Raw genomic sequence first — 15,438 nt, 5'->3', positions numbered from 1 at the left:
AAGCTACAAACATGAAGAAAGAGTCTGGAGACTCATCATTTGAATGGGGTTTCTTTCTTATGTATCTAGCTCTTTCTCAGCCTTCAGGCATAGAGAAAGCTACAGTCAGCTACAGTCTTGGGTCTTTTTAACTTCCTATTTGCAGTTGTGTGAACACATATATAAAAGGATTTAGCTATGAATTTTCCATCCAACACAAAAAAAGTGAACCAGATCTGAACTTTGGAAACACTGTATTAAATAAGATAAACATCAAAGCAGAGAACAATATTCCTTTAGACAATTCAAGCCCATCAACACAGAGAAAATGTGGTACTTCAATTAGAGAAGCTCCTCTACCTGAGCTTCCCAGGAAGCAAGGCCTTAAAGGGAAATAAGATCCGCTCCTGTTATTTCTACCCAGTTCTGGTGCACTCAGTGCTCAACTCAAACCACAGGGCTTCTGTCACAAGGGTTTGCTTTTTCGAATCATCCAAGGCATGCCTGTGTTCATCTTAAAGAAGTCTGCCTTCAGAATTCAGATGCTTCTACTAGCTAGTTATTTAATATCCAGTGACTTGTATCTGTTGGTCAATTCCAATTTTTTGTAAATTACCCACATTATTCTGAGAATAAAACTGCTCAGGAATCTTTCTTCACAGGAAAACAAAGAACTAACATCTAACAACTAAAGAATTCAATGTGACAACAAACAAATGAAAAATCATTAGGTACTACAGTGCTAAGGACAAGCAGTGGAGTCACAGGTAAGCCCTGGAAAAAGCTATGCTCAGTAAGGAATTTTATCCAGAGGACAGGCACACTCAATTCAGCAAAAGGAGGCATTTGATCGGAAATTAAAGGAGCTCCTTCACTAACAGCTGTAAAACAAGATACAGCTACAGTGTTCTCATGCTAATCAGCAGTGATCATGTTTAACTCTGAACAGCACAATCAAAATACCAATCTGGCTTGCAGTCTTTAGATGAACTATGCCTAGGAATGCAAAACACTTCAGTCCTTTAAACTGCTGAATGTTCACACTGTTCAGACTTCCAAAAATTCTCAGTGAATGGCAAATATGGAAAACAATACAAGAAATATAAGCCAAATATCCACACTCATCAGGGCTAAACAGCACCTGAGTCCCTATCAGCTGAATGCCTTTGAAAGGTGACAGTCATCCAACAGGAAACATCAGGCTCAAAGTCTTATATTCAACTAAAGCCCAACCTGAGCTTCTTACCTCCTGGCTTCTTTGTTAAGCTAAAACCATTAACTTCATGAAGTGCAAGGCTCATGTGAAGGGTCAATTCAAAACAGTCAATTCCTTTCATTCCTGTTACTTAAAAGTGTAAAAAACTCTCAAATTAACCTGGAAAGTCTGCATCCATGCATCTGAAATAGTGTTATTGTGATGCCTGTTTAAACCAGGCCACACTATGTAAGACCTGCATCACCCACAGCAAGTTTTTAACAGAGTATTTCACCATCTAGTAACCTGCATCAAAACACTGAAAGGTAGTTATTGTGCTACGCTTTTAATTATGATGTGCAAAGTTTGCTAATGGCAAGTATTTTTCATAATCTTGCAACAAGTAAGACTTAAATAAAAACTGGAACAAGAGGTGGAAGTTTGTCTAGAATTTAAGTTCTGCATTTACATGAAAGAAGTGTCAAATTTAAGAAATAAATTCTTTTGTAACTTGAATTCCTCGTTACAAAAGTAACGTAAATTAAGTTATTCTTTAAGGTTCAAAAATCGACCAAATCATATCTATGCCATAATGAAATAGCATGCAAAACAGGAAATTTGTCTATAAAAAAGGGTATGAAATAAGTTTCTTTCTACAAAGATGTATGCAAACCAACTCACTTCAGAAATGGTAGTAAATGTAAAAATGATGAAAACTTGACTGTCCAGTTGCATAAAACAGCATTAAAACTTTACTAATTTTGCTGAATCCAGAAACATGAAGAAACAAAGGCCACAGTTTGCTATAAAGCCAAAATCATTTAAAAACTCAAGAAAAAAAGAAAGAGGAATATAATAATTTATCATTCATTTTTACGAAGTACCTTAGAGCCCACATGGATCTAAGGATTTAATAACTGGCACTTTCCTTTATGCTGATAATAACAGGACATCATTACTGATGCCAACAGTCTGGGAACTAGCAGAACAGTAATAGAGACAGTCTACATTTTAGATTAAAGCTTCAGAAAAGCTAAAATATTTAAACTGAAAAAATGAAACCTTAGTATGTATATATAGTATGTATAGGACAAGAGGGAACAGGCAGAAACTGCTGAACAGAAGTTCCACTTGAACATGAGAAAGAACTCTTTTACTGTGCAGGTGACTGCAGATGGAACAGGTTGGCCACAGAGGTCGTGGATTCTCCCTCTGGGGATGCTCAAGAACCATCTGGATGCAGTCCTATGCCACGTGCTCTAGGCTGCATCAGATGTCCCCCCATGGTCCCTTCCAACCTGATTGATTTGGTGACTGATTCCACACTTTCATTTCATACCCATATCACAGCAGCAATTGTTTCAGCACCATACTATCTGATAATCAACAACCAACTATTTTCATTCCTGATCCTCTTTTATAAAGCCTTGAAATTTTCTACACTCATGCTTCCATTCTTAAATAGATGAATCTGAGATAAGCTGCACAAACAAATGCAACTGTGCTAAGACACTGAACTGCACCTCAAAAAGTGTGGTAGAAGAATGCCTAATTCCAGTTAGCAATTGTTAAAAAAGCAGTTTACCAAACATTACCACTGCCTAGGTAAGGTACATGCCACAGGAAAGCACCAGGTGAAGTATACACATATATCTAGGTCAACAGGATTTTATGGCAATACCATGAAACACACACAGGAGCTTTCAGAAGCCATTACCAAATAACAATTTGAAGCTTTGCCCTGGATTCCTGAGAACACTTCTGCAAGTTTTCCAAACAGTCATGGAACTTTTAATGATCAAAATTACATACTTTTTATATTCTCTTTTCTTTTGATGCCATTTGTCCTCCAGAATAATGATACACAGGACAACTTCGCAAAATGTTCTTTATGAACTGCCCTGGCCTCAGGAGGACAAAGTTACAGATACATAGTTTTGAAAGCCACTTTCTCATCTGCAGGCACACCCCTCATTTCTGGGGAGTAACATATACCTTACTTATCTGCACTGATGAGTTAACTATGCAGCTCTTGAATGACAATAATCTTTTTGGCTGTAGAGTTTGGTGGTTATCCGTTACTGTTAGAACAGCCTGGCATTGCAACTCTTTTGCATTTAAACATGGTAGAGAGCAAGAGGGCTGCACAGTTACACAGCAAATACATTTGTCTGCTTCTGTGCCCTTCCTCCTTCACTAACTTCCCACTTGATTCACATTAAGAATTTCAGAAACATCTAAAAAGCACTTTAATTAAACAATTCCATGGATGTGCAGAACCTGGACACTGCCCAAAAGCAAGGACCTGAGAAAGACAAGTACTCAGGCACAGAATACTGAAAAACAGTTCAAAATACAGCCTGTATCTCTGATTCACGAACATGAGAAAGTGTGGCTGAGACAGGTAACAACAAAGTGAGAAATCTGTAGGTTTAATCATAACATTTGGGTTTTCTAACAGTCTTATACATAAATCAAATCTCTAATCTCAAAGCTATAAAAACATAATGATGCAACAGGACTTAACAAAATAGTGGTAAAAGACAGGTTAAAATTTCAAAGATATTAATGTGCTGAATATGTGATCTTTCTGTGGAGAACAAATAATTATACAAGAAATAACCAAATACAGCACTAGGTAGAAGAGCATTGCTTACAATTGAAGAATGCTGTGTTACATCCTAAGAGGTTTAGGGACCCACATATGAAGGAGCATGCATCCTATTTGCTTCTACTAAAAAATGCTGTCGTAAAAAAAACATCACACGGAGAAGATTGCAAGAGAAGACTGCAGGAAGAGCACCTTTGCCTAAAAAGCTTTCATTCTCACATATTCCTGCAGAGTCTGTCCCTTAGAAAAGTATCTATAATTGTAACACGCACTGTATTGATTTCTGCAAGGGAATGTTTATCATAGACTCATGATTGAACTATCATTCTTTTTAAACTTATTACAGACATGATTTAGAGACCTATCTTACTGAGGCCAGCAATTTCCCTTTCATATTAATGTGAAATTATTCAGGAAAAAACTCCTCTACAAGTATTCACTGTTGATCACTTCATTTACTCCAACATTAAAGTGGAAGGCTTAAAATTAGAAAAATTTTAGGCAATGGAAGAAAAGCTTTGACCATAGATGGGGAAGCTCTTGGTAGAAACAGGAATCACTCCATTGAATGCTATAGGTTTGCAGCACTTGTTACATAATTAAATGATTGAGGAGGAAGCACTTCATGTTTCTTCACACTACAGTGCAAACTGAGGAATTCTGCAAAGTGCTGTGCCCCCAGCTACAACTAAAGTTTCCTTAGCTCCCAGCTGTGAATGGATTTCAGCACAAAAAGTTACCTTTTTTCATTCCCATAGGATTTCTGCGCAACCTTCGCGTGGAGTATTAGCACTGTCTGGTCACCTCGCTCCTTCAGGTAATTTCGCATTGCTTCCCTAAAAATCAAAACACAACATAAGCTTGGCAAGTTCTTTTGGTTTTGTGTCCAACAAAACGAAGACAGCTTTAAGGAAAAAATCCCAGGACCTGAAATTCCAAAAAGGCCATCATTAACAGGGTCAAGATGCATTTGCTCACTGTTTAAGACAATTATACAGGAAAAATAAGTGATTACTCTTCAGAAAACTAGCAATATGGGGTCTGTGATCATTTACAATTACTACGTTTTCTAGAAGAAAAACATTTTTGTGATGTAAAATCCTGTCAATGCACCATGTTTGATGTCCTATTTCATTAAGTACCATGCCACAAATTAGAATACATTTTATTAGTTATATAATTTCTTCATGACCAGTTTAGTATCTCATGATAATAACAAATTGTTTAAGCTTTTAACCAAACTAGTGCAATGTTCATATACAAGTTTTATTTTGGGTTTCAAGATACTAAGAAAAAATATTGTTTCACCTAGTTTTCTAGAGAAAAGATCTACTTCCTGCATACAGTCAGGTAAAAAAGAAATTAATTTTTAAAAAATGTTTTATTGTTCATCATCACTGTAATTACAGATGTTACATAAATGCTGTAATTACCTCAAACACACCAACAACTCCTTGAGAGAAGTGAGAGAACAATAACAGCCAGTCACTCTTCTGTGTAACAATCTAACTGTTCATTAAGCAGCATGCCAAATTCAACACCCTAGGGATCAGCTGTGCCGGAGTGCTGGCAGGAACACCAGTTCCTGAAGAAGATTTTGTGGGTTGAATGCCCACCAATGCACTCATCTTCAAAGCCATCTACCAGAGAAATAAATTATGAATTTATCAGGAATTTATATGAAAAAATAAAACCTTACATAAGAAGAATTTTTGGATGTTTGGATTTTTTTGTCTTTTTTTCTGTGAACTGCACCAACTATTGAATTCCCTTAGGGCAGATCTAGAAAACCAAACATTTCCAGTGAAAAAAAACAATGGAAGATAGAAAACAGTATTTTACTGACTAGACCTTTTCCAAAAGAAATCCCCACACAGTTTCATAGAGAAAAGCAAGTAGATTGAGCCAGAGTTGGGTTGGACAACAACAACTTAGCTTTGCTAATGATGTTTTGCAAATTCTTGTGTTTGTCATGCCTGCATAAGACATGATTAATGTCTAGTGATTAGTGAGCCGATTTTCTGTGTAAATAGCAGATATAAGAACAGAGAATAGACTTGCTGTTTTAAATTTGGACTAACTTGACCTATTTACACTTCACATTGGTAAAACTGATGTTTATACATGAAAGTACAGCTGGAAGAACTGATTTAAGGCCCACAGACTTACTAATTTATAACCATTTTTAAGAGTATATTTCATACCACAAAACATAATTCACTGTGAAATTATTATTACACATTTCATTATTATATGTATTAGCTGCATTTAAGTTGTTTAAAAACTTTAATCTGATAATTTGAAATAATTTATTAAGAGTACTATCATACTAAATTAAGAACATCTGTCATATTAAAAATTTTTGACCTGACTACTATTAAAAAACTACTCAAAACTACTCCAGCAACCCACACAGTAAGCTGCTATCTAATCTTTATTTAGCATTGTATGAAGAAGAAAATGTGTGTTTTCTACCAGTCTGTTACTACAGTGGATTTGCACAATCCTGCAAGAACAAGTGATGTTGCCCCCCCAATCCCTCCCACTGATATCTTAAGTGACATTTTTCATTATTCAATCCTAACATTCTTCATGAAGGTAGTATTATTATAGTTTATACTTAAAACCAACTAGCATAGTATGAACAGAGTAGTGTTGTTCTGCTGGAGTTTGCATGATCATGAACAGATTATTAGTCAAACCAGACAGCCTGCAAACAAAAAATCCACAGCAACTTTTCCAATAATTGAACTGAACGCTCTTATGGATTTACAGATACATTTTCAACATAAACAAATCAATCTTAAAAATCAGGCAACAGATGTTCCACTTCAGCAGTTTATTCTTAAAAGGAAAGCTAGGTTGTTTGTTTCCAACCTCTATTATCACAGGGAAAATTTTCAAATTGCTGCTTTGAAGGATGGCCAGCACTTCTCGGATACCCACCTTGTATTTTAGCTACCTTGCAGCTAAAATCCTGCATGAAATTTAGAGTAACTATAGTAAAGAGAAAACTTGGTTAAAAGCTCTCACTGTATAGTAATTTCTTTTTTTTATTTGGTTGCTCTTTTTAAAACATGGATAATACATACTATTTTGATTCATTTTTTTAAAATGAAGGTAAATTCAATGAGTAACTTCACGGTTATAGTATAGGTGTAACTACTCAAAATGGAAAACATCATTACTTAAAACATACTATCTTCAAGTATCCCTGAAGACTGGCAGGCCAACAAGAAACCACCATTGTTCAAATACTTGTTAGTCAGCATGGATCAATTCTGCATTGAAATGAAGTTTAATGATGACAAGCTAACCAATATCTTATCCAGAAATGCAGTGAGACAGATATTCACAACACAACATGTAAATGCCTCCCCCCATCATGTGCTAACATAAGGTATCATTTCATTCAAAACAGAGGCTGTCAGGGTGACAAGGGCCTTCGTCTATCACCACACAAAACTATAAAACAAATGGCACATCCTTTTTTGCTTTCAAGCAAACAGTGGATTTGAAAGCCAGGAGCTAATTATAATCGGCACAGCTTGTGGCACAGAATAATAAATATTTGCATAGACTGTGTTAAACCAGTTTGAAAAAAGAACAGTTTCTGGTATAAACACATCCCAGGCAAGCCAGCAGCAAATCAAGCATGCAGTGTACTCCAGTCACTCTACACACTTTACAGAATGGATTGACTTGATAGTTCTATTTGATACTCTCTCTGATTGTTTGGGGTTCACCAAAAATTGGTTAAGATAAGTCCCTGACAGCACAGTGTTCAATTCTGGCAGTAAAAAGTGCTACAATACCTGACTTTTAACTCAAGAAATAAATCGGCTCATTCCTGAGGATGTAAAAATAAGCAGATTCACATCCTATTGAGTAATCTACAATAACCGATACACGAAGTCAAAATCATTTCTAAAAACGCATTTTGAGTTTCATATTAAAACAAAGCCATCTTTTAAAAATAGTACTGCTGATTGCAGTTATAATTGAAATGCTTTTATATTTAAAATTCTAAGGTTAGCAACCCACAACTTTTAACTTAATTTTTCTGAGAATGAAAATGGTAACTTCAGAAAATTGTTAAATACCAAGTGTCTTTAATGCTTACCTTGTGAGCCGTTTCGGTTGAGGTCGCTCTCCAAATTTCCTGAAAAAAAGAAGCAGTTGCTAATTTAAAACGAAAGTGTTTAGTCATAATTTTACAGTAAGACAGTACCCCGATTCCACAATTTTTGAAATTGTATTATAATTTTATGTATTTTCTTTGTATTTTCCTAGATAAGATCACTACCAAAGTATTTACTGCCTCCTTGCAACAGCTTTTCCCACAACAGCAGAGGCTTTTTTAAAATTGAACTCTAGATAACTTTCTTTGTTGAAATCACATTTGCTGTCAGCATCACTTCTGAAAAGTTGAGACATCACAAGAATATAAAGAAGCAGAAGATCTTTGCCATAGAACTGACCAGCAGAGTAAACATACAGAAATTAACAGATATATCAGTATTGAAAAATCAGTGAATGCTTTCCACCAGGACAATTTCTCAAAAATCTGTTTTTCCTCCATGACTTCTTACAAAAAGGATGACAACATTCTCATACATGCCAGTACAAAATTACAGGAAAAATCTCTCCTATGGAATGCAGCCAAGCTTGATCCATAAATAGCCTGCAATGCACTCTATGTTTTTTTCGCCATAAAGTGTTTTGAGACAGCTGTACTTCTTTCAGTGCTTCAACACTGTTCTTGAGAGAAAGAATATTCTTTACAGTAGGCTAAGACTTTCCAGAAAAGTTTTTATTTACATAAGATACCAAATTAACACATGGCAGATACATTTTCGTTACCAAAACCATCTTCAGATTAAACCAAAATGGTAAGATAAAAGATCTGAAAAAAGGAAGGCTGTACCCAGTAATGTACATCTGCTAATCCTGGTGAGGAAGTGTAACCACTAAGCTAAAAGGATGACAAAGACAGGGGAAAAAAAACCCCTAAGAAACCCACAACGCAAAAACAAAACATAACAAAAAGACAGGCTTAGCTTAACACCTTTTTGCCTAAAAATAGAGATACAAGAGACTGTATTTTGCTGCCAGTGTTCATAAATATCTCTATGACTTGCCAAGTTCATTTTATAGGTGGGCATAGCTTTCCCTTTATGCTTCCTGGATAGGGAAAAGAACCCTTTCCTACTATTGTCCTACAAGAGTGTTGGAGGCTCCCCAGGACAAGATCCTAGCACTGGGTCACTAAGTGATGTGACAAGAAATTCCCCTGTTCGTGCCATGGATCTGCCCTGGACTCCACAGCAACTGGTGGAGGAATGATTTCATACATTCCAATTTAATTTCCGTAATCCTAGAAATGTACAAATATGTAATTATTATCATTTATAAAGTTAAGCAAAACAGCATTCCTCCTGACAGGGCAGTGACAACATTCAGCCAATTTTAAAGTTATTTTTTAAGACTTGAGAAATAAGTCTTCTAAAATACAGGCAGTCCACATAGAGGAACTGAATAAATGATATGAAGCCAAATTTTCTTTTCAGCTCAAACAATGCAGTAAAAATTTGTTTTTCCAACTAGACAAATTCCCTTCATGTTTTACTTTGTTAGTATACCGTTCATTTCTCTGGCTTTATTTTAATTTCAAATAAAACAATGAAACCAGAATTCTTCCTGCAAGATTTGTTTTTATATATTTTAAATTTTGAGGTCTACTGGATGCAAACTTAATTTCTATTTTTCTGTGTGGTATGCATCACCGCACTGACATATCTGTAATGCAGAAAAGGCAACTAGAAAAGCCAAACAGCTCTGCAGTTTGCCTAGTTACCTCCTGAGCACACCCTGTGCTTTTAATTTTCTCTGGATAACAGTGAGTAGGTGCGTATCCCAACTCCCCCACACTATGTGTGCAGTTGCTGCTCTCCCCTGACGACCCAGGATCATCCTATTTGACAGAGGGTCTGTAACTCTCTGACTAGACAAAAGATTACCTTTAAGCAATACTCTACAACAACATTCCTATAGATTAGCTCCCTGCTTTTGAGCAGAACTATTATCTTTGTTTCAATCCCTCTGCACATTGCAATTCACCACAAAAAAAAAAAGGGGGGGGTGCTTATCTTGGAGCAAAGAAGGCATGATGCACACAGCACTTACTACTTATATTGTGTCCAACAGATCCAATCCAAGGTGAGGACCCTGGTACACCAGAAACCGCAAAAAAATCCCTTACAGACAAAACCTCACACTGCCCTATGGAAACACATAACCTTGCAGAATTCTTGAGTGCAGCAGATACCCCTTAAACATACACTTAATTACTAAAAAGATTTTTATTAAGAAGAAATCTACACTACAGAGTTGCAATTTCTGAAAGAAATAAATTCCATCTTTTCCTTTAGTCAAATCCTGAACATACAACACAGGAGAAAAGTACCCAAATCCCCATTCTTCAAAACCAGAGTTAAAGCACTGAGTCATTCTGGACATGTACAGGAAGTTCTGACCTGATGCTCAGTGCAGTACCTCCCTAACTTAGGTACGAGCTTTCCCCAGCCTCCCTCACACAAAATGAAGTTATTTATGTCACTGTAATCAACTTGTGAACACAAATAAATGCTACCCTCAGCAACACAAACCTTTTGAAGAGATAATGTACATCGGGTAAACATTTAATTTTTCTTTCAATATACATTAGAGAGAGGCAGAATAGGAGGAAATTGCATTTTGATATTTAAGTCCCATTTTAACTGCTTCTAAATTAAATTCAGCTACTTTTCCTCAATAATGCTGCCTTGACAGCTGACTGATGGTTATGTACCATAGCCAAGGTGTCAATGAAGAGCCTTTTCCTGCAGTATTAAAAAATCATTTCAAGTATCTCAAATATTCACCTACCTAGCTCAACAGCAATAGTTAGAGAAATTAGAATTCAAAAATTATTAAGAATTAAATAGGAAACAAACATCACCATGTCATGGCATTATTCTACTACATCCTCACAATTCTGAAAACTTAAAACAGTGGGAAAAAAAGTTCTCAGAGTAATAAAAGTTAGCATGAAAGTCAGTATGAATAACCAGTAGTTTTTGTATGCAACTGGCTAAAACTACAGCCTTCAGTGAGAGCATGAGAGAAAAGTGACAAACAGATGCAAAGAGCTAAGAGACTGACGAAAGATATGCAAAATGTGGAGACAGCTATTCTCTCCTGCCTCACAAACATAGGAATTGGGCAATATCTCATACCAAAAATTTAAATTTAGAATATTTTTTCCTAGCTCTACAAACACAAAACTAAGTTTTGAAACATACTGCTAGAGAATATGGAGGCTGAAAGCAGAAGTGGACTCAAAAGATGAAATAGAAGCCTGACATAGAACTCAGATCCTATTAAGTATAATGACCTATTTTTTACAACCTTGTTCTCAGGAAAACATAAACTATGTTCTACTAGCAGCAAAGAGAATAGTATAAGTTATAAAAACCCAAACCCAGTTTACATTTACCCTGTCTTTTATATTCTTTCCTTACTCATACATTACTGATGACTAGCAGGCATGCACCAGTATGTATAGTCCTATGAACCAGATATATTCCAAAGCAGCAACTGCATCCAGGATGCCAGATTTTCAATCACACTATAAAATTCAAATATCCAAACAAGACAAATTTTTTTTAGGAGTATCACATGTATTTCATTTAATGGTTCATCTGGTTCACTTTTTCCATATGCAAAATGATGTAGAGATGTGTATTGACAATATAACCTGAAGGACAGAAATTATCAGCAACTACTGCACAGAAAAAAAGACTATTTTAAAGTTTTCTGATGTTAAGACATGAAAATGCAAGAAACAAATTATATCTATGTTTTTGTACCACATGACATCCCCTGCACAAGCTGTGATTGTTGCTATTTCAAACTTTTATATTTGTCTGGCATGTTGAAAAATGAGCCAGTTCAGATATCATAAGGTTACCTGTCAGATATGACAGAGACTGCAACACTTTTCTTGTGTAGGTTTTCACTGGATTTCCCTGTTCTGGAATTTCTTTATGCATTCAGTATTTCTATTTCTCCTTTCCTTCATCTTGAAAATATGCAGAATGATGAATAACAAAAATGTACAGGAGAGGAAACTAAAATGTATCATAGTTCTATTCTTGCAGTGGTTATTAGATAAACACATGTAATTTGAAGTCCTAATTACAGGTAATGTATAATTATATCTGAATGCTAACCAAGTTCCTTTAATTTCCTGGGTTTTTAAAATTTTCTAAGACTAAGTGGTCTTTCAGGTGTCCTATATTGGGATTCTAGACAAATACTCAATTTGCTCTTTCATTAACACAGTTTAAGCTGTATTCCATTAGTATATCCTAACACACTGTACTGGAAACATGAGTGAGAGTATTAGTCACACCATAATCACTTGCTATTGGAACAAGTTATACTTATCCTAATAATTCTTTTCCCATTCCTGGGGTTTTTTTTCCAACCACCAGTTAGCATTCTATTATTTCCTGTGTTTTGTCTTCTGATGCTTTGCATAAATTAATTTCACTTCCACACTTCGCCTCATAGGCATAACTCTTTCTTCAACATCATGCCCCATGCAATTCTTTTCAAGTCCATACTTATCATTAAGTAAGTCCCAGTTTGCTGTTTAAAATTCTTTTTCCCATTCACAGAAAAGTAAGGAAACATTATCCTTTCTCCTTTTTTTTTCTTTACTGCCCTTCAAGTAAGTATGGAAGTTAACAAGTGAACTAACACTAATCTTATCAGTACAGCTGATAGTTTTACTCAAACTTTTAATATTCTCAGGTTAGGTAAACACATGGCACAATATACAGGGTAAGTTTCAAATGTTTTCAGACAATAGAGAGTGTGAAATCCTATTTGGAATTCCAAGCTGAGATAGAGAATGTACTGTAATTTTCTATGGCTGCAGGAATAGAAATTTTCACTGTTTTAGGCATCTATCAGTAGTTGTATGCCTTTACATGGCAAACTTTTTTTTGTTATATACTTCTTATTTTCTGGACATAAATGATTTGGCTCAGGTTTTTTATTCAATGGTTCTATGTGTCAAGTCAACTTAAGCTGGAAAAATAAATAAATGAAAATTAACCAAAACAGTTCTGCCATTTGCAAGAAAAAGTATTATGAAAAAAAACCTCTTCAAAGATCACATGCTATCCTATCTTCAACTCTAGCTGAAGATCTATAGTCACCGAACAGCTCTAGCATCCTCCTGCCTGGAATATGAACTTCAAATTTTTCCAGTACTGGTCTTCAGCCAAGAACATCATTTTAACAGTCCCTAAGAAAGACCATTCACCTTTATGTACTGAGCACAGGAGCCTCAAAAAAAATATATTTCCACAACATAGAAATAGAGATAAACTTCAGCAATTAGGTATTGTATCTTCACTTGGCCTATGGACTCACACAATTTTTGGCATATAGTCAGAATAACATGGATCTTTCTGTAAATCTCCAGAGAAGCAAAATGCAAAAGGGAGTTGTCAAATTTGACCATAGCAGTAACAACAGCTGAGCAAAAGCAATCGGGTTGGAGAGGCCAACATGGGGGAGCAGCAGAAACAGTGTGGACTAGGAATGGGAAGACATGAGTTGAAAACTAAGACTAGCTAAATTAAAAACATGGACCTGAGACCACTATGGGAAATGGAGCACCAGAAAAATCTGCAGCAATGCAAAACATTCAGATTTAACTCCAGAATATACAAAGTGCAGTAAAAATATACTATGGTTACTGTTTCCTGTGCCAATTTTTTGGCGACAGAAGTTTCCCTGCAGTCTTAAAAATTTCAACACTGAAAATAAAAGTAAATACTTTGCTTACCCTGAAGAATCCCAAAGCACAGTATCCAAAACCAGGCTGCCCAGAAAGGTGGTAGATGCCCCATCTTTGGCAACATTCATTGGACAGGGCTCTGAGCAACCTGATCTGACTGAAGACATCCCCGCTGATTGCAGGGTATTTGGACTCCATGACCTTTAGAGGTTCCTTTCAAAACAAATATCCATGTGTTGAGATCTCTATTTCCTTTCTGCCTCACACAATTAAAGAGATCATGTGGTGCTTTGCTGCCCATGGGGTAATTAAACCATCCAGGTGTGTAACTCCCCCTCACCATCAGATGGGTGAAGAGAAAAACATGAATAAAGAGCAAGAAAACTTGCATGCTGAGATAATATAACTGTTTAACATAAAAAGCAGAAGTGGAAGTAGAGAAAAACAAAGTGAAACAGGCCACTCACCACCACTACCCATGATTGATACTAAGCCACTTCCTAAGCAAAACCTCTCTAAATCCCACTCCCCTTTAGTTTATTGCTGAGCATGATATTATATGGCATGGAATATCTCTTCAGTTTGAGTCATCTGCCTGGTTGTATGCCTCCCAATATTTGTACCCTCCTCAGTCACTGCAGGGGGACAGACATCAGGCACAGTGAGAAAGACAGAAGGCCTTGATGTTGTACAAACACAGTTCAGAAAGAGCTAAAATATCAGTGTGTTATCAACACTGTTCTGGTCACAAAGAACATGGCACCGTAACAGCTGCTATGAAGAAAATTAACTCTGTCCTAGCCAGACCCAGAAAAACGAGAAAAGTAAAATGGATGCTTTCTCCACGGGAAACAAATGTTAGATTCAAAAAAGGCACAGAATGCCTGTTCATTGAAAAAGTTTCACCCCAAAATACCTGACTGACAGACCATTTCCAACTGGACCTACTCACATGCTGGTGCTTTTGACTGATGTAGTAAAGCCTAACATCATTCCTGAACAGCAAACTCAATTCTTTATTAGTTCTGGAACAGCAAACTCAATTCTTTATTAGTCCTGTTATATCACAGTACTTGCTGCAGAATGTGCTAGAAGAACTCTTTAATGAGCGACAAAAGATGACTATAACACCTCAATATGGATTTCGGAAAAAATCCCCAGACAAGTGTCACAAAGAAACTGGCCTGGAAGGAACTTACCTCACACTGTTCAGTTCAACTGTTTCAGTTCCATCCCAGAACACAAATGTCTCAACATTGTGATAAATAAGATAGGGCAATCATTAATTGAGAGTATTAAACATAGAAGTTAAATATGGAATAGAGTGATTAAGGAAAGTTTTTACTTCCTCAGAGGCAATCCAAGAGAAACAATGCTTGAAACAGGAGGAGTCTAATAAAAATCCTCCAGATTTTTATATAGTCTTTGGCAACATCTCAGACTACATTACGCAATTCAGAAAGAAAGAACTCAAGAAAATCCAATTTCTGCTCTCCAATGGTATGAAGTGACAATGAAGTTTGGTGAGAGGCTCAAGTTAAGTCCCAACATTTCTAATGCCTATCAAATAGCTGGTATCCCACAAACCATTACGTGTGATAGGATTGGGGAAGAAGAACTACTGCCATTTCAACTGCTCTTTAAGTGTATTTCAGCCAGGAGTGCAGCAAAAGAATCTCCTGTGCTTCACTTAAACTCCAGTTCTAAGAACAGTGTCAACTGTCAGGTGCAACCTTTTCCCAGGCCTCTTAAAATGCCATCTAACTTGTGAACAAACAAGAAGAGTTTGTGACTCAA

The 15,438-nt window shown here is 36.2% G+C and overlaps 1 protein-coding gene across 3 annotated transcripts in view; it reads right to left on the bottom strand.

Moving 5' to 3' along the window:
* The window catches only part of RBPJ (recombination signal binding protein for immunoglobulin kappa J region), a 141,778-nt gene that overhangs the window by 18,320 nt on the left and 108,020 nt on the right, over positions 1 to 15,438 (bottom strand). For 2 of the 3 annotated variants that reach the window (XM_079305911.1, XM_079305910.1), the window contains exons 2-3: positions 7,909 to 7,947; positions 4,526 to 4,621 (exon numbers count right to left, since the gene is read on the bottom strand). In XM_079305911.1, coding sequence (XP_079162037.1) covers positions 4,526 to 4,621; positions 7,909 to 7,947 — 135 coding nt within the window. Of the gene's footprint in view, positions 1 to 4,525; positions 4,622 to 7,908; positions 7,948 to 13,689; positions 14,023 to 15,438 lie in introns of those variants that run through there. The other variant, XM_079305909.1, reaches the window with a different exon arrangement.

Source organism: Erithacus rubecula (genome assembly GCF_903797595.1).
Source record: "Erithacus rubecula genome assembly, chromosome: 5".
Lineage (NCBI taxonomy): Eukaryota > Metazoa > Chordata > Aves > Passeriformes > Muscicapidae > Erithacus > Erithacus rubecula.
The sequence above is the reverse complement of the archived record's forward strand: the minus strand, read 5'-3'. Positions and strand labels throughout refer to the sequence as shown.